The sequence below is a fragment of the Ipomoea nil genome, unplaced genomic scaffold (assembly GCF_001879475.1).
Source record: "Ipomoea nil cultivar Tokyo-kokei standard unplaced genomic scaffold, Asagao_1.1 scaffold1900, whole genome shotgun sequence".
NCBI classification, from domain to species: domain Eukaryota; kingdom Viridiplantae; phylum Streptophyta; class Magnoliopsida; order Solanales; family Convolvulaceae; genus Ipomoea; species Ipomoea nil.
This window is the reverse complement of record NW_017618328.1, coordinates 1,664,488-1,689,067: the sequence shown is the minus strand read 5'-3', so window position 1 is coordinate 1,689,067 and position 24,580 is coordinate 1,664,488. Positions and strand designations below refer to the sequence as shown.

Sequence of the window (24,580 nt, the reverse complement as noted above, 5' to 3'; positions counted from 1 at the left end):
TAATTCAATAACTGTAAATTCATAATTTTCGAAGCTCTATGTTCACAATTTTAGAGTTCAATGTTCATAATTTTATTACTGTATGTTCATATTGTAAGTTCATAGTGTCAAAGCTCTATGTTCATAATTCCATAACTGTACATTCATAATTCCATAACTGTACATTCATATTTCTATAATTGTACATTCATAATTCCCTAACTGCACATTCATAATTCCATAATTGTACATTCATAATTTTCGAAGCTCTATGTTCACAATTTTAGAGCTCTATGTTCATAATTTTATCACTATATGTTCGTAATTGTAAATTCATAATGTCAGAGCTCTGTGTTCATAATTTCATAACTTACATTCATAATTCCATTACTGTACATTAATAACTCCATAACTGTACATTCATAACTCCATAACTGTACATTTATAATGCCACAAACGAATAACTCCGTTAACGGCGAGACAAAATCAATTTTTTTTAAAACTGAAATTGTCACGCCCCACTTCTAGGACATGACCTGGCCGTATCGCTACACGAAAGCCTGTAACAATACGAAGCCTAGCCATACATACCTCTCGGAACTTTCATAACAACACTTTAATACATAATAATTCCCTACTTTTAGCAAATATAAACAACTAGTTCTTCCCAAAAACTCACCAAATCACCACTATTAAATATTTACAATCAAGACTAGCATGACAAAATGCATTACAAGCACCAAAACCAAGCACATTGGTTTACCAAAATACAAAGGGTCAACGAGAATATCCAAAAGATACAAAAATCTGTGATAAGCTCCAATAGTAGGGCTAAGTCTCCTAGTTTCCAAAAGTCACCTTCGAGACCCACCACTTGTGCTCGTGCTATTTACATGTCCTTAACTACTCTGAAACATGAGGAAAAACAAATACAAATAATGAGCTAATGCCCAGTAAGTGGTGCTCCTCTCAACCCCGGATCAAGTAACCCCAATATAATACAAAAAGCTTTAAAGTAATAACTAGATGCAAAACTTGATCTTTAAACCATATTGAAGTCATAATATACTCCATCATACAATACATAAGCTCACAAAACAAGAAACTTTAGCTACATGGGCATCAACAATATTTCATAACACAATACTTTCAAAAGCACAAATCATTCCTTAACATATGACCCATTGGCAACCTACAACCACCATTATATTCTGTGGCACACGCAATTATCGATATAATGGTCCAAAAAGACTCGACGATTAAGAATGAGTCAGGCTCGACGATTCAGAATGAGCTGGATGGAACGTTCCAACAAATAATTCCAAAGACTCGACGATTCGGAATGAGTCAAGCTCGACGATTCGGAATGAGTCAAGCTCGACGATTCGGAATGAGCATTTAGGAACGTTCCAAGCCAAACAAAACAAACAACAAAATGTAGGTTGCCTCATGAGTTTGATCAAACACTCAAAATAATTCTTATAATCAAATAGCCCGATATAGCAAAAATCCTTTCCTTAAAGTCACATAACAAAGTACATATTTCCAAAATAGATAATAAGTTTATCAAACTACGAAATATGCAAGTTATAAACAAGTTATACAAAATAATAATTTTCTTAGTACATAACTCTTTAAAAATCATAGAATAGTTTATTAAACCAAAGTAATTTCAAAGAAATTGAAATGGCTTAGTTGGAAAAACTTAAGTTAATATAAACATGAGGTTAAGAGTTTAATTCTCTCTTTAAACAAATAATACATTTTATAAGCATGTAATACATATAGAAAAATAAACATAAGGTATGCTAGCAAGCAAAGCGAAACCCACAACCTACTGCTACCTACACAACAACCACAAGCCATTCTACCATCTCGACACTTGATAACTATTCCAGTCCAGATTATATAAGTAAACAACTCCTGTCCGGAAACACAGTTCACAACAATTCCAGTCCAAAAACGCAGCTCAAAATTTCAATATACAACTCAAATCACAAGTTTAATTTATAGTATAGGGTAAAAATAGTTTTGAGAGAAATACACACTTACCTAAAACATCCAAATCTTAGCTATTTAGCTTGCCCAAATACTCCTTGTCAAAATCCCTAATATTTTCAAATATCAATCTTAGGGCTCCAAAGATAAACCCAACTCATAAAGAGTAAAAGATAGAGGTTAAACTCACCTAGAATACCCAATATCTTAGAGATCTAAGCTTGAAGAAGATGGAGATCCAAGCTTCAAGGTTTTCCCTTCCCCTATCTCTCTCTAATTTGCTCTCCTTGTCTTCTTTCAAATGAGATGCTTATCCAAGACTAAAGTGGTTCCTTAACCTTTAGGGGGCGTTTGGTTCAGGTTATATGACATAACCAAGGGAATGTGACATTCCAAAGCTCACATTTCTGTGTTTGGTTCACATTATCTCAGGGAATCTAACATTCCCCAGGAATGTCACATTCCCTCCACATAGGATTTTGAAGGGAATGTGATTCCCTTCAATTTCTAAGGTTATGTAAGATAACCTTGGTTATGTTAGTTTATCTCACTCACACACACACACACACACATATATAATTATTTTTGTAATTATACATTTTTTTATTTTTATTATGCTAGGTTAGCATATAAAATAATTTTGTTTCTCAAGTTCAATATTTTAGTTAATATTTTAAAATCATGTAATTATATATGATACCGTTATCTTATTTATTTATTTTAATTTTAAAATTTATTAAAATATATGAAAATATGTTAAGGATATTATAGTGTATGAATAAAAGATAACCCTAAACCAAACATGATTATATTACATACCCCAATTTTAACCAAACACAGGAATCTAACATTCCCAGTAATCTAACATTCCCAGCAATCTAACATTCCCTAAGGTAATCTGACATTCCGTGAACCAAACGACCCCTTAAGGGTAAACAAGGGTAAATTGGTAATTTTATCCAATATCAAAGTAAGAAGCTTTGACTTATTGACTTCACTTAATAAAACTTAAGCATAATTGCATTTATAAGAAAGTGGGTATTACAGAAATACCGCATTTTTCCTTAAAACGATGTTGTTTTGGACACGAGTCCACAACATAATTTGTGCTCTAAACCGTCCTACGGTGGAGTGAGATAATGGGCCAAAGATATTTGAATTGGGTAACCATTTGTCATGCTTAATCTTTGGTTGGGTATTGATTTATTTTGTAATCAGAGTGAATGGCTACTGAACAATCGTTATACCCTGCACCACGGCGTACAGTGCACTGTACGCCTCGCGCCTCCCAAAACGATGTCGTTTTGGGAGGCGCGGTAGGAAGTTGACATGATTATGTATATTTATTTATACAATTATGTATTTTTTTTATTATGTACATTTTTTATACAATTATGTACATTTTTTTTATACAATTATGTACATTTTTTTTATACAATTATGTACATCCGAATCAGGAAATTTTTTGTATATTATGTTAAGAGTTGATGTATATTATGTTAAAAATTTATGTTTATTATGTATTATATTAGATTATGTGTATTATCTTTTAAAAAAAGAGTATGTGTATTTTGTTATATAATTATGTACATTCATGTATACAATTATATGTATTCTAGTATAACATTATGTACATTTTAGAACATGAGTTTTTTTTTTTTTAAAGGAAAACTAACTGCCAAATTATGGTTTTGATCGGTCTTGTTACTTCATCCATTCCTTGATTTTCATGTGGTTTCCATATAACCAAGGAAAGTAATTATGCTTTCATAATTTTGGGTTGTTTGCACATTCTTTTGATGAACAACTTAGTTAAATGTTATGGTCAAAAGACTCAAAACAACTTAGTTAAATGTTATGGTCAAAAGACTCAAAACAACTTAGTGTAATAGAAGTTGCTTATGATATACATATTTTGTGAATATCGCAGTTCTGTTTGTTGTGGACATTGGGCTTATGAATCTTGATATTGGAAAGAATTTGACCTTACGCTGCAATGTAATCCTAGTTTTCATTTTAAGAAATTCGGTTATTCAATTATTTCAATTGTAGCCAATTTAATCTTTCGGGGAAATTTCTTTTTAACCGCGGCCCTTGCAGAATGCTAACACTATATCTCCGCCAATAATTGAGGAATTGAAATTACAGTTTCCCCTTTGTAATATTATTTATAAATTAGTATGATTATAGAGATTGAAATTACGATTTGCCTTTTGTAATATTATCTATAAATTAGTATGATTATATGATCGAACTTATGATTTAAATGTTTGTTGATAATTGATATAGAAAATACAGTAGATTGATTCTGACCGATCATACTATAGTATATTAATTATAACCTAAGTTTTTCTTGATGATTGATATAGAAAATAGAGTAGACTGATTCTGAGAAATCATACTATATATAGTATGTAGATGAAGTAATTATACACATACCAATACAATTAAAAATGACATCCTAAGACAAAGATTCAATTAAACTAAACTAAAATTCATAATTATACAGTATACTATTCTAAATATATAATCTATTCGACTCCTTCTCCTTGAGAAAATAAAGGAATTGAACTTGGACTAGGTGGCAGATTGTGAGTTACACCCTTCCATTATCATGTTTGAGCCTGGGAGTGAGGAATTTCTAAAGATAGAGCTTAAAGAATTGAGTCAAATAATTCAGTAAAGATAGAGCTTCAAAATCCGCCATGCACAGATAACTCCTAGCTGCGTCGTCGTCGTTCTTCAATTCCCTAGAGCCGCAGCCGCAGCGTTTTTGGTTAAGAAGGCCGGGAGCGGGAGGGAGCTTGGTGGCGGCGACGTGAAGAAGGACCATCCAGCGTAACGTTCTTCCATTTTCGGCGCTTCAGCAGCTATGCCCTTCTCCTTCTTACTGGCAACGCTTCCACCTCTGCTAATTCCATTCTTCTGGGAACTTGGCTTCTTCGGACACCACTTCCGACACCACTTTTCGCCACTGCCACTCATCAAAGGATCACTCGGATGAAGAACCCCAACGCCTGCCATTCAAAATTTTTGAATTTTCAGGAGAAAAACAAGTACGAGTACAGTTTACGTCTAGAAATGAGACTCTGTAATCACAGCGAGTGTCGTCTATGGAAAATCTGAGAAAGCAATGCAGAGATTTTAATTTATAGAAAGATTATGACCAGATGTAAGCGGATTAGAGTGCTGTGTTTCCTAATTTCACTATGAAAAGAAGTACGTACTATTTTTTTCTTGTCAAATAAGGAGTAGGATTTACTTATTTATATATTTCTAATGTGAAAAAATGTAAAAAACTTTAACTTAATTTAGGTTAATACCCTTGACTTTTATCAATATTTCTCTCTCTCTCTCTCTCTCTCTCTCTCTCTCTCTATATATATATATATATATATATATATAGGGATGCACTCAGGTGCGAATAAGTGCCCAGGAAGGAATATGCGAACGAATCAGCGCGCGACACGTGTCCAGATCTAATAACTTAAAAAAAAATGCGGTGGCATTTTCGTAAATAATTGAACATCGAAGTGCAAGTAAAATCACTTACAAGTGCACCTACTTTCACCTATAAGTGCATGTAATTTTGCCTTGTTAGCATTCACTTTTCGCAAACATTCATGCACCTGGGTGTGCTTATAACTATATGTGCAACTATTTATAACTATAGGTGCAACTACTTATAACTATAGGTGCATGCATGTAATTTTGTCTTGTTAACATTCATTGATCTGAGTTCAGCGGGTAGTAATACCCCTGAAAACCACTCGCAAACATTAATACACCTAGGTGCAACTACTTATAACTATGTGTGCAACTACTTAGAACTATAGGTGCAACTACTTAGAACTATAAGTGCAACTAAGTACTGATGCTCAGTGTAAATTTTTACTTGCACCTATAATACATTTTACATGCACTTGTAATACATTTTACTTGCACTTCAATGTTCAATTATTTACGAAAATACCACCGCATTTTTTAAAAAAATCAGTGTTTCTCATCCATTAGATCTGGACACGTGGACAGACAGAATCAATTCCTATTTCGTGCCAAGCATTCGCACCTGAGTGCGATTATATATATATATATATATATATATATATATATATATATATATATATATATATATATATATATATATATATATATATATATATATATATATATATATATATATATATATATATATTGTATGAGGAAATTTCAATTTTGGTCATATGACTATAAGGGTCTTGTTAATTTCAGTCCTTGACTTTTAAAAGTGTCAATTTAGTACCTTAACTATGTAATTTTTGTCAATTTTAGTCACTCCGGCCAAATTGCTGGCCAAATTTCGCTGGAAAATTTTAATAGTTAAAATAATGAGGGTAATTTAATTTGGTCGTTTCACGCCTCTTTTCTTCTTCTCCGGCGAGTCCATATCTTTCTCTCCCGTTTCCGGCGTTCTCTCTCCCTCTAAACCCTATCTTTAATATCATCAAGCCTCCTTTCCCCATCATCTTAGTTCAATGCATTCACCAGAAACGAGAGAGGAAGGGATTGACTCGCCTGGGAAGAAGAAAAGAGGCGTGAAATGATTAAAATACCCTCATTATTTTGACAATTAAATTTTTTCGGCAATTTGACCGGAGTGACCAAAATTGTCAAAATTGACAAAAATTGCATAGTTAAGATACTAAATTGACACTTTTAAAAGTCAAGGACTGAAATTAACAAGACCCCTATAGTCATATGACCAAAATTGAAATTTTCTCTTTTTGTATTATTGACTCTGTTATAAGATAGTATCTCATGTATATATACTTTTTGTATCTATTATACGCTAAAGATCAATCATTATTACATGGACCATAGATAAAAAAGTACATTTTTAATATACTACGTAAGGTACATTTTTTGAAAGTACATTTTTAATATACTAAGGCTACATTATTTTATATAATGTATCTTCAATACAAAAATAATGTATCTTCAGTACAAAAATATTGTACTTTTAATATATTAGAAATATACCTGATATTTATGGTCCACACAATTATGTGGACTATGGTCCACACAATAATTTGCTCCTTAAAAGTGATCAATACTTATTTAGTTATACATTGGGCTACAAATATTATACTCCATACAATTGTTGGTGTAAATTATCCCATGATCGAACGTATAAACACATGACTTTTTTGGTTTCTAGAAATTATATTTATATCTTTCAATTTTGGGTGGTAGTTCGTGCTAAAGAAGTAAAGAACATATAAATCTACTGTATAGAAATCATGGATATGGAATCGTGTCCACCTTACAACGTGGGCACGTTTCAACAGTATAATTTGTTGGACATTGGGGCATTGGGCTTATGAATCTTGAAATTGGAAAGAATATGACTTTACAACACCAATTTTAGAGATGGTTTTGGATATTAAATCTCATTGAAGCCAGAATCTGTTTGTAGTTATACAGTCTGTAAATAATTCATCCTACAAGATATTGGATAATTATAGGATTAATTCGTTCATTCTTACTTGTTGGTCGTACTCACTTCTCGTTTCTAAGTTAACTAGTTTTTTACGCGCATTGCGCGATTGGATAATGCCCAATATTTTTTTTTTTAAATAAGTACTTTAAAGTATATCAAGGCAAGATTATATTAGAATTGTTGATGCATAGATAATTGAATGTTAAATTTGCGTATTTAAATAGGCAATTCTAAGTTTACAAATGCAAGATAATATAGTCAAACTTGATTATAATTGTCAATAAAATAATTGTATAGGTATGGTTAAAATCAAATACGAGACATAAGGGAGAACAAATAAAAAATTAGGGCATAAAATATTAAATATATACTAATATTGAAGAGCTAACTGCTGATTGCCAAACAAGGACATTGCGAGATAGTTTCCCACTTCAATTTGTTGTGTGAATTGAATATTCTTTTTGTCAATAAATCCCCAAATAGTTAATATGATTGGCTTAATTATATTTTTTTTTTATTTTTTTAAAAATAATAATAATAATTATTATTATTAAATATATGTATACCCTTAGGTCATTTTACATGTTAATCTAAACAGCTAATTTTTTCAAATATCTTTTTACCAAATATTGATATAATTCGCTGGTCAAATTCGATAATATAATCCGCTAACACTAACTGCTGATTGTCAAACAAGGACATTGCGAGGTAGTTCTCACTTCAATTTGTTGTGTGATTTGAATACTCTCTTTGTTAACAAATCCCTCAAGTAGATAATATGATTGTCTTTATTAATTATATTTTTTTTAATTTTTTCATGGTATTAATAAAATACATGATAAATAAATATATATCATTATTTTGTATTATAACTTTGATCTTTAATTAAAAAATAGTGCACAAAAAAGATAATAGACAATGTAGTGAATATAATCAACTGATGAATTTGAACGTAAAGAATTTTTAAATTGGAGAAATATAAAGACAATATAACTAATAAAATTATATCTCTTAATATGAATAATTTTTTTTAATAAAGTCATTGTAGGGACAATGTAGCGAATATAATCAATTGATGAATTTGAATGTAAAGAATTTTTATATTGGAGAAAAATAAATACAATATAACTAATGAACTTATTTCTCTTATTTAATCTATTGATAATGAATAATTTTTTTTTTTTTGAATAAAGACATTGTAGACACATAATTCTAAATTAAAGAAATGCATATGTATTATTTTTTGTTGTAGCTACGAAATTATTATTTAATTTAATAAGAGTAAAATATGGTACTAATTATGTCAACTTTGATTGGGATGAGGTTCGAACCTAAGACCTTTCTTATTGAAATCAATGAGTAAGTTAACAGTGAATTAACAGAAATTAATAAAAAATATAATATTTAACGGAAAAGTTAACGGATAATCATATTCATTAAAGATAAATTTTGAAATCTTAAGGAAAAATTAAAATCTGATCAATCTGAGCCATTCATTTGATTAAAAAATTTGACCGCCATTTTTTTTATCCATTATAGTTCTAACTCTCATGGGCTCTTACTAATATATATATAGTAGAAGTAGATAGTAGATGTTGTAAATTTTGTCTATTTTCTAATAGGTCGTGTTCACTTTTAGTTCCTATGCTATATAATTTTTTTTTAAAATTTTGATTGCTATATAAATTTTTTTGTTTTTTTGTTTTTGTAATAGGGAAAATTGCACTTTCAATACCTCAAATATTGTCGGATATGCAATGTAGTCCTAATTTTCAATTTTAATTAAGAAATTCAGTTCTTCAATTATTTCAATCGTAGCTAATTTAATCTTTTATTATATTTTAATTTATAGAAAGATTATGGAAAATATGAGAAAGCAATGCATAGATTTTAATTTATAGAAAGATTATGAGCTATGCAAGTAGTGTTGTGTTTTCCTAATTTGACTATGAAAAGCACTATATTTTTTCCTTGTCAAATACGGAGTAGGATTTACTTATATATATATATATATATATATATATATATATATATATATATAGAGGCGGGTTCAGGTGCGGCAGTGTCTTACGGTGCGGTTATTTCTTACGGTGCGGCAACACCAATAGTTCACCAAATATGCACCATCAACGTTAGGAAATACACCACACAAAACAGAGTAAACAGAGCCCTGGATCACCAAACACACACCATTAGGTGTGAGTAAAAACACCATACACTGTTCGGAAATACACCATTGGGGGTGGTGAGTTATATGGTGTGTTTTTTTGAGTCTGCGGTGTATTTTGTGATGTTTTATTACATTTCATTGGGGTGTGTTTTAATTACACTGTTGGTGCATATTGTTAACACTGTTGGTGTATTCTGGAATTTGACCGCACCGCCGCACCGTAAGACCCCGCCGCATATGAGCGCTCTTCTATATATATATATATATATATATATATATATATATATAATATATATATATATAATATATATATATATATATATATATATATATATATATATATATATATATATATATATATATATATATATATATATATAATATATATATATATATATATATATATATATATATATAGAAAAACGCTCATATGTGGTCATGTCATTAGGTATGGTCGTGTGGTCGTATCTGGGTCGTTGAATCAGTTTAATCTAAAGGCAGTGGTAATTCTGAGAATTTTCGCGCGTTTTAGTAAGTGGGGGTGTTATGGTAATTACAGTGACCATTTATAGCGGGCGGGTTCCAGAATACACCAACAGTGTTGACAACATACACCAATAGTGTAATAAAACACACCACAGTGAAACACACCAATGGTGTATTCCCGTGTTATGGTAATTACAATGGCCATTTATAGCGGTCGGGTTCCAGAATACACCAACAGTGTTGACAACATGCACCAATAGTGTAATAAAACACACAACAATGTGATTTTTCCTATTCCGGTGTTTTATGACAAGTTTACCCTTACAGTTCTCTGGGTAGGAGAATGTGCGCGAAAATACTGGAAAAAATCTTGATTAATATGAATCATTAGATCTATCTAATCTAATGGTCTATAATTGACCATATGACCACACCTAACAACATGGCCACATGTGAGCGCTCCTATATATATATATATATATATATATATATATATATATTATACTAATAAGAGCTAAAGTGAGTTCGACCTATAATTGGTAGAAAGAATTATGATCAAATTTTTAAATCAAATGATTTAAAAAATTAATTTTTTGTCAGAGCTGAGTTGTATAATACAAAACTGAAATAAACGGATCTAATATTCAAAATTTAAGATTTTTTTTTAGGCAAAATTTAAGATTCTAATGTTGTTTTTTTCACATTTTATATTATATGAAAAAAATAAAAACTTTGATATACAGATGAAATTGTTCCTTAATATATGCAAATTTGTAATTAAATTTAAAAAGTAGAAGCTCAAATGTAAGAATTATTTATTGTTATATAATTTGTTTTTTTTTTTGGTAAAAGGGAAAATTGCACTTTCAAGTTTCAATCCCTCAATTAATGACGATTTGACGGATATGCAATGTAGTTTCGACTTTCAATTTTAAAAAATTCGGTCTTTGAATTATTTCAATCTTAATTTCTTTTAACCGATGTTTAAGGAATTATTTTTTGATCCCCCAATTTCTTCCATCCTTCCGCACACTAAAATCTTCTACCCTAGACCTTACAGAACACTAACACCATACCACTCCCCAACCAAACACCATACCATGAGAGCATAGGAGCCAATTGGGACAAATAGTTAGTGGATTGTGAAATTCCTAAAATGTCATGTCTTAAATGGCTGTTAAAGAGAAATTTCACGAGAAGAATAAATTGGCTACGCTTAAAATAATTGAAGGATTAAATTTTTCAAAATTATATCATGGACCAAGACCTTCAACCAATATTATATATTTTCAGTTAACCATTAAAAAAAATGAGAGTTGAACAGAGTAGTATAGAAAATTGAAGTAAACAGCCTAACATTCAAAATTTAAAATTCTAATGTAAGTTTTTTACACTATATTATATGAAACAAAAAAAATTAAAAACTAACATAATTTTTAAAACAAAATAAAGTGAATGAAATTTAAACTTTGATACAAAGACAAATATAATTACAAATTACATCCTACAAAGACAAAGATTAAACTAGACTAAACTCTATAATTATAAAATATGCCACACTGTATTCTAAATCAAACAGTACTCTATTATACTCCCCCAATTGTACGTTATGTCGTGGAACCATGTCCACCTTGCAAGATGGACACGGTTCTATGTTCATAATTACTGAACTCTATATTCATAATTATAAAATTCTATGTTCATAATTTTTGAACTTCATATTCACAATTATTGAACTATATATTCACAATTACAGAACTCTATGTTCATAATTATTGAACTCTACGTTCATAATTTTTGAACTTCATATTCACAATTATTGAACTCTATATTCACAATTATAGAACTCTATGTTCATAATTATAGAACTCTATGTTCATAATTTTTGAATTCTATATTCACAATTATGACAGTTTTGAAATCGTGTCCACCTTGTAAGGTGGACATGGTTCCACGACATAATTTGCCTGTTCCCCCTTCAAAAAATAATGGAACTTGGACCGGGTCAAACTAACTAGAAAATTTAAATTAAATTATGAATAAAATATAGTAATTAATATCAATGTTGTAAAAATCGCGCCTAGGCGCCGACCGACCGCCTAACGTATCACTATAATCAGTGGTCTAGGTGGCCGACTAGGCCCTTTAAGCACTGATCACCTAGGTTACCTAGGCGCCGACTAGGACACATAGTCGGCCGGCTAGCTATTGATTTTTATATTTTTTTTTTTTGTTTAAATGAGTTATTTTTAGGTTAATATTTAATATTTTAGTATTAATTATTAAAGTATTAACTAGTTTATAATAATAAAATCTTAACAAAAATTTTTTTAAAAAATAAAATAAAAAATAAAATAAAAAATAAAATAAAAAAATACACGACGTCTAGGCATCGATTACCCTAGTGCCTAGGCAGCCCGCCTAGGTGTCCGAGGAGCCCCTAGTGATCTTTTCAACCATAATTAATATACATAATAAAAGTATATATGCATATACAAATTATAAATACATAAATATTCAAGAAGTTGCTACACGAATATATAAATTTTTTTTATATAATGGAGTCAATGACATAATAGAAGAATTGTAACTCTTTAAACATAACAATATAGGAAATCGAGGATTATATTGAGGAACCAAACAAACCATACTTTTAGAGTTAATTACCAAAATGGTCCCTTGACTATAGTGAAATTATCAATTTGGTCCTTGTTAGTGAGTGTTATTATTTTCTATAGTATATAGTTATATTATGTGGCTCAGGTTTAATTGACTTAGGATTCTCTATTAGACAGGAGAGTCTTTCGTTAATTATCTTTCAATACTTTGTAATCGTTTCTGTTACAATTAATGAATGGAATTTGAATTCTAATCTGGTATCAGTAGATAGGTTACGATCACCATGTTTCTCTCTACCTTACCTAAACAAACTCCACCGGAAAACAAACATCGAAACCATGTCGCAGTCATCGGAACGAACCGTCTCCGCCGGCGGCTCTCCCTCATCGGCGACCGCCAATCCATTGGCCGGCGCCCATCACCATGTTTCCATGAAGCTTAATAGCCGCAACTTCCTCTTCTGGAGGACTCAGTTGGTCCCTTTCTTGAGGGGGCAGGACCTGCTGGGATATGTGGATAGCTCAACGCCATGTCCACCGGCGACAGTCGCAGCAGCCTCGGATTCCGGCTCAGGCACAATGCCGGCGACATGGATGGTTCCGAACCCAGCGCACAAGGCTTGGGTGCTCCAAGACCAATCGATTTTATCGATGCTCATTTCGTCCATGTCCGACGAGGTGTTACACTTGGTCGTCGGACGAGAAACTGCAGCCGAGGTGTGGTCGTCAATCGTCACGGCGCTCGGCTCCTCCACGCAAGCAAGGTGCCTTAGTCTACTCGGCCAATTCCAGTCGCTAAGGCAAGGGAATCTCTCCACCGCCGAGTACTTGGGGCGGGCAGAGGTGCTCGTGGAGGCGTTAGCTCAAGCCGGTCGTCCTCTTTCTTCATCGGAGCAGATGCTGTACGTTCTGAGAGGCCTGAGACAGGATCTGCGCGTCATGGCGGCATCCTTAACCGCTACCACCAACACTGTGTCTCTGCCGCAGCTGGCAGATTTCCTGAGTGCCCAGGAGTTCATAATCTCCGATGAATACTCCGTTGGCGACAATGGCGGGCAGCATACGGCGATGTACGCTGGCCGAGGACGGGGTTCCAACAATGACGGTGGTCGGCAGTCCGGCAGTGGGCAGCACTGGAGAGGAGGCCGGAACAGTAACAGCCGCAATGGACGGGGCAGAGGCGGTCAGAATGGCTGCGGTCCTCCGAGATGTCAAATTTGTCGCGCTCAAGGACACACGGCGGTTTATTGCTTTAAGCGATATACGATGCAACCTCCGGCTGAAGCACATGTCGCCACTGCCACCGGCGAGCTCCCTATGACGCCGTCGGCAACCTCATCGGACGGGTGGTACCCCGACACCGGCGCCACCGCCCACGCCACGCCGGATGCTAGCATGATGTCCCGCTCCGATGAATATACCGGCCCCGATGTCCTACGAGTCGGGAACGGCGCAGGTTTGGCTATCTCACGCGTCGGTCATGCATCGATCCCGTCCGTGTCAAAACCCCTAAATTTGTCTAATGTATTGCATGTCCCGAGTCTGTCTGTCCCGTTACTTTCTGTAAATAAATTCACTAAAGAAAACAGCGTTTACTTTGAATTTCATAACAACTGTTTTATTGTGAAGGATTCCAAAACCAGGGCAACTCTGCTTAAAGGGCCAACCTCCGGGGGATTGTACAAGCTTCCACTTTCCCATACTCAATTTGCGTTCGTCAGTTCCCGGGCCACTTAAGATGTTTGGCACCGCAGGCTAGGTCATCCGCACGGTGTCGTTCAGAGTCATATTCTCAAGAACTGTCCAGTGTCACCAAATAAACAAAAGTCGTTGCAATCTTGCACAGCTTGTCACCTCGGCAAGTCGTCGCGTTTTAAATTAGATAGGGTTCATAATTCCAGTACAAATGTCTTAGATTTGATCTTTACTGATGTATGGGGCCCGGCTCCAGTAGTCTCTAGTACTGGTTTTCGCTATTTCTTATTGTTTGTAGACGATTACTCCCGATTCTACTGGTTTTATCCGTTACGGGTAAAATCAGAAGTTTATAAAAGTTTTGAGTTGTTCCGTGTGCTGGTAGAGCGACAATTCTCGCGCTCTATCAAAAGTATACAATCCGATCTAGGGGGTGAGTATCAAAAACTACACAAAATGTTTCAAACCCTAGGCATTAATCACCGACAATCATGTGCTTACACACATGAGCAAAATGGACGAGTAGAGCGCCGTAACAGACACATCGCCGAAACGGGTCTTGCTTTACTCGCCGAAGGATCGGTACCGATGGAATATTGGGATTTTGCCTTCGAGACTGCAACATGTCTCATAAACTATCTCCCAACTCCGGTGTTAAACTTTGAAAGTCCCTACTCACGTCTATACAAAGTGTCTCCTCCATACACGTTTCTTCGAATATTTGGGTGCCGGTGTTATCCTTATCTACGGCCTTATAATCGCCACAAGATAGAATACCGCTCTGCACCCTGTGTCTTCTTAGGTTACCCCCCATCCTTTAGGGGATATAGATGCATGGATCGGTCGTCTGGGAAAGTTTATATCTGTCGTCATGTCCGGTTCGACGAGACAGTATTCCCGTTTGCCACGGAAATACCCGCCCCGTCTACACCGCAAGATGCACCACCATAGGCATCCGGGCCTATAGTCCCACGACTTGCCCCGATGGTCCCACAATCCAGCAGCACTCCGGAGACCTCAGAGTCTGAACCAGTGCCGCTAGCTCAGGAGCCCGCTCCCTTAGCCATTACCCGACCACCCCGTGTCAGGGCTAAGCGACGGCGAACCGAACCTCAAGATCGAGGGCATGTTATGCAGCTCCGTCATCAGACGAGGGGCTCAGATGAGCAATTTCAGGCTCTACATATCACTACTGATCCAACTTGTTATTCCCAGGCTATAGGGCATCCACAATGACGTGAAGCCATGGATCAGGAGTTTAATGCGTTCCTTCACAACAACACTTGGCGACTGGTTGCTCCTGAACCCCACATGAATGTTATCGGCTGCAAGTGGGTGTTCCGCACCAAGCGCACCGCTGATGGCTCAGTCGAGCGCTACAAAGCCCGTCTGGTAGCCAAGGGCTTCAACCAGGTTGCAGGCGAGGATTTTTTTGACACTTACAGTCCTGTAGTCAAACCGACTACTGTCCGGCTCCTGTTCTCTCTTGCTATCTCTTCTAACTGGACGATGCGTCAGTTAGATGTCCATAATGCTTTTCTAAATGGACACCTAGCCGAGACTGTTTATATGAAGCAGCCGCCTGGCTATGAAGATCCGACGCATCCGGATCACGTCTGCCACTTGCAGCGCTCTCTTTATGGATTAAAACAGGCCCCACGGGCCTGGTTTAAGAGGCTTCACGACTTCTTAATTCTTGCAGGGTTTCAGTCATCCAAAACTGATGTCTCGCTCTTCCACTACACGACAGGCTCATCACGGGTGTTTCTACTTGTTTATGTAGACGACATCATCATGATGGGGAATGATGCTGTGCTCATTAACACCTTGTTGCAAAAGCTTGCCACCACTTTTAAAATTCGTGATCTAGGAAAGTCGGGATTCTTCTTAGGGATTGAGACCATTTCGGCTGAAGGCGGTTTAATTTTGTCTCAGAGGCGGTATATGACAGATCTTCTCAACCGCGCCGGGATGCTTGATTGTAAACCCCTTACTACACCTGCCGCTGTTTCCTCACCGGCGGTTCCTACATCGACCCCGCATGAAAATCCGACGCAGTACAGGCGCATTGTAGGGGCTCTACAGTATTTGACGATCACAAGGCCAGACTTATCTTATTCAGTCAACCGTCTATGCCAGTTTATGCATACTTCGACAGATGAACACTGGAGTTTAGCCAAATGAGTGTTGCGCTACATCAAGGGTACTATCAGCTACGGGTTACGTATAGCTCATTCCACGTCCACGACTATCCAGGCTTTCTCAGACTCAGACTGGGCTGGTTGCCCGATCGACAGGAAGAGCACAAGCGGGTATGCTGTTTTTCTTGGTACCAACCTGATTTCATGGCTCTCCAGGAAACAACGAACAGTAGTGCGATCGTCCACAGAAGCAGAGTATAAAGCTCTAGCCGATGTCTCTGCAGAAGTTACTTGGGTGGTCTCTTTACTCCGGGAACTCGGACTACACTCCTCTCATCCAGCCACTCTCTGGTGCGACAATCTTGGCGCTACTTATCTATGCGCAAATCCGGTTTTTCATGCCCGGACGAAACATGTTGAGATTGACTACCATTTCGTCCGTGACAAGCTAAGGTCGCCTCAGGAGACTTCATAGTTAACTATGTTTCGACCAGAGATCAGCTCGCAGACATCGTCACCAAGCCGCTCACAGGGCCCAGGTTCACGCTTCTTCGAGACAAGCTCAATGTTGTTTCACACCACCCTTGAGCTTGAGGGGGTGTGTTAGTGAGTGTTATTATTTTCTATAGTATATAGTTATATTATGTGGCTCAGGTTTAATTGACTTAGGATTCTCTATTAGACAGGAGAGTCTTTCGTTAATTATCCTTCAATACTTTGTAATCGTTTCTGTTACGGTTCGGTTCAAGAAAACTAAACCGAATTGCCCACCCTTAAATTTAATTACCAAAATGATCTCTTGACTATAGCAAATTACCAATTTGGTCCCAAGTTAACGGTTGACTAACGGTCAAACAAACGGAGGACCAAATTGGTTAAGATTTTTAAAGTTGAGGGACTTAATTGGTCAAAAAAATAGTCAAGGACCAAATTGGTAATTTTGCTATAGTCAAGGGACCATTTCGGTAATTAACTCGTTTAAAAAATTATGTTAGTTTGTAATTTTTTTCATATAATATAAAGTGTAAAAAACCTACCTTAGAATCTTAAATTTTGAATGTTAGGTTGTTTACTCCAATTATCTATATTACTCTGGGCAAATTATACTGTGGACCGCGGTTCGCAAAGCATTGTGGACCATGGTTCAAAACGGCGCCATTTCTTTTAATGAAAAGAAACGACACTCGTTCCGCGCCGTTCTGCATAAAGTAGCTCTGTTTGTATGACATATTCAGTTTCATTTTATATACACTACAGTTTCTTTTCAACACAACTACAATTTCATTTTGATATAACTACAGTTCCATTCGACATTACACACTCAAATATGTGAAACTTGTATTCAGTTTCATTTTATATACACTATAGTTTCATTACAACACAACTACAATATCATTTCGATATAACTACAGTTTTATTAGACAATATACACTCAAATATGTGAAAATGTGTTTCATTTTATATACACTGCAGTTTCATTTCAACACAACTACAGTTATTTCAATTCAATTACATTTTCATTTGATAATATAAAAATAATATGTGAGACAGTTTAATTTTAGATACACTGTAGTTTCATTTTGTAATTAACACACAAAAAATAGGGCTCCGTTAATATGTAACGACACCGTTTCTTTACTTAAAGAAACGATGCTATTTTTGGACCATGGTCTACGATATAACGGATGTACTACTCTGTCCAACTCTCATTTTCTTCAATGGTTAACTGAAAATATATAATATTGTTAGCTGAAGGTCTTGGTCCACGATATAATTTTGAAAAATTTAATCTTTCAATTACTTCAAGCATAGCCAATTTAGTCCTCTCGTGAAATTTCCTTTTAACAATCATTTAAGACAAGGCTTTTTAGAAATTTCACAACCCACTAATTATTTGCCCCAATTGGCTCATATGTTCTCATGGGTATGGTATTAGTGTTCAACAGTTATATCATGGACCCGGGTCCACCTTGCAAGATGGACCCAAGTCAAAATACATAATTTATATACGGAATGTTCACAATTTACATATTTAAAAGAGATTATTTATAAAGATATGTAGAGGTATTTTTGTCTAATAAAAAAATACATTCTTGATAGATTTGGATTATCTAATACAAATGGATTTGGGAATAGGTATTCTAATGCGTTAAACACGCGCTTATTTTCTATAAAATCTCAGGCCTTCATTTCATTTCTCAGATTTTCCCATGCACTCTATCTATCCACTTGCATGCAAAAGTCTCTTTTCTCATAATCAGATCGCCTAAATCCTTGCTTGCTTTTCTCTGGAAAATTCGAATTTCTCCAATGACGAGCGTTGAGGTTTCTCATCATCCGCATGACCGTAGGCTTAATTATCAGGGAAGTAATAGCAGTTTTGTGGCGGCAAAATCCAAGGAAAGTTCCATTTCTACGTCGCCTCGCTTGTGGAAGCAAAAGAATGGAAGCAAAGGCGTTGCCAGCTCGAACGGCCGGCCGTTGTTGCAGAAAAACAGTAAGAAGGAGAAGGGCAGCGCCGAAGCCATATCCCGTTCACCGGTGGGAAAATCACAGAACGACGTTACGCTGGATCCTCCTTCTTCACGTCACCGCCACCGACCTCCCTCCCGGTCCCGGCCTTCTTAACCAAAAAGGTTGTCGTTGCAGCTGGGAAGATTGTTGACGATGCTACGACTCATCTCTAGTAAATTATTTGACCCAATTCTTCAAAGACAAATTCCCTCTTGACTTGTTGCATAGCTTGTTTAGTGGTTTGGGTGCTTCTAGCTCTGCTTGTTACACTATGTTGGGGCTGGGGGGGCTTGCTTGTCAAAGGGGATGCTCTCCTTGTTATTGCTTGATTTAATTGCTCATTCTGTCTTGTGTTAGATTGGTGGGGTTAGATTGAGCTCCAAGTATAGCATACACTCTGAGATGGGAGTGTTTGGAATGGTGGTGATTGTTGGTACCGTTAGTATAAAACACAAATAATAATCAAAATGAGATTATTATTTTCCTGGAAATAAGGGAAGAAAAGATGAAGAAATTTGGCTAGTGTTTGGTGTTGGGTTTTTGCAAGAGTCAAGTAAGCACTCTTTCCTTAAAACCTTATTTGCCACCTCCCAAAGATGCTAGGAGCGTTGTGGCCTAGGCTTCCCAGGATAAAACTTGCTAATGATTCAATGTTTGAGCACTCAAACAAGGAATCCGGCGAGCAAGACAATGGCTATGAACACAGTAGGCCAAGAAAGGGTAGAAGCAGAGAGGTTTTGAAGCTGAAAAACGAACTTTCGTGTTCTATGTTTATGTGTGTAAAAACTCTACTGCCTCTACCCTCTCTTATATAGGGTTGAAGGAGCCAATAGCCTTTATTATGGCAATTAAAAATGACATTAAAGCTGCCCTCCAACAGCTATAACAGCAGGCCACTACCTGGGAATTGAATTCAGAATTCAAAATTGGAATTAATAGACAATTAATTCCGTAACAGATGAATTCAATCCCCTCAACAGTCAGAACTTTCGGGTTCCTGACCGTTAGCGTACAGGGTTCGGTCTCAACTTTCGACCTCATCCAGTTTCGGCCCTTGCACCTCTCGTGGACGCTGTTGCACGAGAGTTGTGCTCTCGGTGCACCACTACACGAGAGTAGGTGGCTGTTGCACGAGAGTCGGTGCACCACAACCTCTCGTGTAGCACGAGAGTAGGTGGGGCCAAGTGGCTATACCAGTTGGAAAATGATACCGAAGTTTGGCATAACTTAGCCCGCAAGGCCAGCCAATTTCCGGACGACATTCGTGCCCCCAGGTGCCGACGCACACGAGCTCGGGCTTGAATCAAGCCTTTTTCAAGCTCTGCTAGTTGGAATTTGATTTGCACCCCCCCCCCCCCCCCCCCCCCCCCCCCCCCCGCGTGAGAGAGCCTCTATGCTATACAATTCTACAAGCTTCAAAAGAGCTCTTGTATATAAGGGGGGAAAATCTTCATTCCAAAGCAATGTGGGACAAAAAGCTCACTTTTTCCCTTCATTTTCCAACTCAAATGGGTCTACTTTGAGAATCAATATCTCATTCACCCATTATCCGTTTTGAGCGTACAATATATCGATCTCTTCGTCTCACTACGAAGAATCCGAATCCATTTTAACCCGACCCAAATCGGAAGTGGACTCCACTGATAATTGTACCACAAAATAGCCACTTAACATGCCATTTTATGCCATTTTAAGCTATTTTTTCCAACAATCCCCCACATGAATGAAAAATTGATTTTCGGGGTATTTTGAAAACGGAAACAACTGTGTTCAAACGGTCGATTCCTGCATATGATAGGTAGGGAGTCACTATACCCTTTGAACCTTCCCTCGTGAAGACATGTTTACTCTACTGGCTGTACGGTAGAACGCGATGTCTTTGAACCGACTGCCGTTTGTGTAAACGATGACATATCTCACACAGGAATCTCCCAACCATGCTCTTGCTCTCATGAGTGTGCCCGTTTTGGTCGTGGGTCACCGTTCCTGGTTCTGCGAGAGTTTCTAAAGAATTGTGCCCAACAATTCTCCTTTGAAGCGACCCTCACTCTCTCTAACATAGGTGATTCTTTCTCGAGTATCCCGCATACTCAAGAATCATTAAAGCATTAACATGCTAGCCTCTTGCGGGAGTCACTGTTTTAACGAGGAGTGGTAGGGAGTCCGAGACCCCCACAGTGACGCGCTCCGTTCCATAATTTAGTTGTCCCATTGAACCTAGGTGCCAGCTAGGTTGGGTATCCACTATAGAACTTTTTTAGTCCAAGGGCATTAGACCCATTCCTCGTGTCAACTTCTCCACAACTTCTCTTCCTAACCCTTTGGTCAGCGGATCCGCTATATTGTCTTTTGACTTTACGTAGTCAATCGAGACAACTCCAGTTGTGAGTAGTTGTCTAATGGTATTATTTCTACGACGCACATGTCTAGACTTACCATTATACATATGACTCTGTACTCTCCCGATTGTGGCTTGACTATCGCAATGCACACATATTGGAGGTACCGGTCTTTCCCAATTAGGAATATCCTCTATAAAATGGCGTAGCCATTCAGCCTCTTCACAACCTTTGTCCAAGGCTATCAGCTCAGATTCCATCGTGGATCTAGCTATCACAGTTTGCTTAGAGGATTTCCACGCAACGGCTGCACCGGCTAGTGTAAACATGTAGCCACTCGTGGACTTAGAGTCCTTAATATCAGATATCCAATTCGCGTCGCTATACCCTTCAAGTACGGCGGGATATCTCCCATAGTGCAGTCCAAGATCACGAGTATACCTCAAGTATCTCATAACCTTTACTATTGCCTTCCAGTGCATAGCACCGGGGTTACTCGTATATCTACTGAGTTTACTAACCGCATAGGCAATATCCGGCCTAGTACAGCTCATAAGATACATCAAGCTACCAATAACCCGAGCATATTCCACTTGTGTAACACCTTCTCCGTGATTCTTGGTTAGATGAATATTTGTATCAAATGGTGTCGTAGCCACTTGACTATCATCCTTGTTAAACTTCTCAAGGATTTTGTCAATATAATGTCATTGGCTCAACACGAGACCATAAGGTCTTCTAATGATTCTAATCCCGAGGATTAAATCAGCCAAACCCATATCTTTCATGTCAAATCTCGCATTTAACATGTTCTTGGTAGACTTGATCATCCGATCATTACTACCAACGATGAGAATATCATCTACATATAAACAAAGGATGACGTAGCCGTCTATCGTTTCCTTAACGTAGACGCATTTGTCACTTTCGTTTATTTTAAACCCGTTAGTTAACATCGCATGGTCAAACTTCTCGTGCCACTGCTTAGGCGCTTGTTTTAAACCATAAAGCGATTTAACCAACTTACACACTTTCCTCTCTTGGCCCGGAACCACGAACCCTTCGGGTTGTTCCATATAGATTTCCTCATCTAATTCGCCATTTAGGAAAGCGGTCTTCACATCCATTTGATGAACTTCCAAGTTCCGCAACGCGGCTATGGCAAGTATCATCCTAATGGAGTTTATTCTCGTCACGGGAGAATACGTGTCGAAGTAATCGAGGCCCTCGCGTTGCCTGTAACCCTTGATTACAAGCCTAGCCTTATACTTCTCGATGGAACCGTCCGGTTTCATCTTCCTTTTAAATACCCACTTGGATCCTAAGGGTTTACTACCCGGAGGAAGATCAACCAGTTCCCAAGTGTGATTCGATCTGTAGAATAGAATCCACTTCACTTTTTATAGCCTCTTTCCACATTGGTCCTTCCGTAGAAGTCACGGCTTCTACATACGTTCGAGGCTCGTTCTCTATCAAACAAGATAGAAAATCGGGTTCATTTTCTAATAAACAAGTTAGAGTACCTGAATCGTACTCTAACAAGTAAGTTAGAAAATCAGGACCGAATGTTTTTCCAACTCTCGCCCGCTTACTGCATCTCGGCTCGAGCTCGGGTTCTCTCTCGGATTCCCCACTATCATTATCCATAGTTTCGCCGTTTTGACGTACTTGGTCCCTCGTTGGACCTACAAGGAAATATATTTTCGAAAAAATATGCATTCCTTGATTCTATTATCGTGTTCTTGTGTACATCCGAATTATTGGACTCATGTACTAAGAACCGATAAGCACTACTATTATGTGCATAGCCAATAAAGATACAGTCCACCATCTTAGGACCTATCTTTACTTTCTTAGGTGTTGGCACCAAAACTTTGGCAAGACACCCCACACTTTCAGGTACTGGTAGGAAGGTTTCCTACCGTTCCACAGCTCATAAGGAGTCTTATCGAGCTTCTTTTGGGGTACCTTATTCAAAAGGTAGTTACTTGTCAAAATCGCCTCACTCACCCCACGCATCTTGAGGTAGGCCCGAACTTATAAGCATCGCATTCATCATATCTTTCAATGTACGATTCTTTCGTTCGGCAACACCGTTCGATTGAGGTGAGTAAGGTGTAGTACGCTCGTGTATCATCCCTACACTCGCATAGAAGTCACCAATAGGTGCTTCGTACTCACCACCTCGATCGCTTCTAACCTTCTTAATTCTCCGATTAAGTTGGTTTTCCACTTCATTCTTATAAAAAACGAATTTATCAATGGCTTCATATTTGCTCTTAAGCAAATACACATAGCAGTATCGTGTGCTATCGTCGATAAATGTGATAAAATACTTATTACCACCTCTCGTTTGTATCGATCTAAAATCGCACAAATCACTATGAATTAATTCTAGTGGTTCAGTTTCCCTTTCAACCGATTTGAAAGGTACTTTAGTTAGTTTTGCCTCAACACAAATTTCACACTTGTTATTTGTGTCAATTTGGAAGTTAGGAATATGGTCCATGCTAATTAATCTACGCATAGAATTAAAATTAACATGACCTAGTCTACCATACCACAAACTGGAAGACTCAAGCAAGTAAACAGAATTAACTTTGCTTTTATTGATAACAGGAATTACATTGAGCTTAAAGAGCCCATCAGTTACATATCCTTTACCAACAAACATCCCTAACTTGGACAAAACTACTTTGTCTGACTCGAATACCATGCGAAAGCCATGCTTGTTCAACAGTGAGCCAGACACAAGATTCTTCCTCAGCTCAGGAACATACAGCACGTTGTTCAACGTCAGTTCCTTCCCGGAAGTCATCTTCAGAACCACCTTGCCCATGCCTTCCACAGCAGACTGAGCAGAATTTCCCATCCACACCTTTTCACCCTCAACGGTCTCAAAGGTGTTGAACATCTCTCGGTTGCAACACAAGTGTCTGGTTGCACCGGTATCAATGAACCATTCACGAGGGTTTGAGCCCACGAGGTTCACTTCGGTCACCATAGCCGAAAGGCTAATCTCGACCTCCTTCTGACTGCTATCTCCAACAACATTGGCTTCAGAACTCTTGTTCTTTTTCCTTGGAGCCTTGCATTCAGATGCTCTGTGGCCATGCTTGCCACAATTGTAGCATTCACCAGGAAACTTGTTCTTTGGTAAC

General features: G+C 37.0%; 1 protein-coding gene across 1 annotated transcript; it reads left to right on the top strand.

Moving 5' to 3' along the window:
* Positions 1 to 13,069: 13,069 nt before the first annotated feature.
* Positions 13,070 to 14,467, top strand: LOC109193674. Its single transcript, XM_019344528.1, has one exon. The coding sequence runs from the start codon at positions 13,070 to 13,072 to the stop codon at positions 14,465 to 14,467; it is 1,398 nt and encodes a 465-aa protein (XP_019200073.1).
* Positions 14,468 to 24,580: the final 10,113 nt, after the last annotated feature.

Bases quoted from the DNA above. Each gene is read 5' to 3' on its own strand.
- LOC109193674 (XM_019344528.1), top strand. From the start codon at position 13,070: ATGTCGCAGTCATCGGAACGAACCGTCTCCGCCGGCGGCTCTCCCTCA.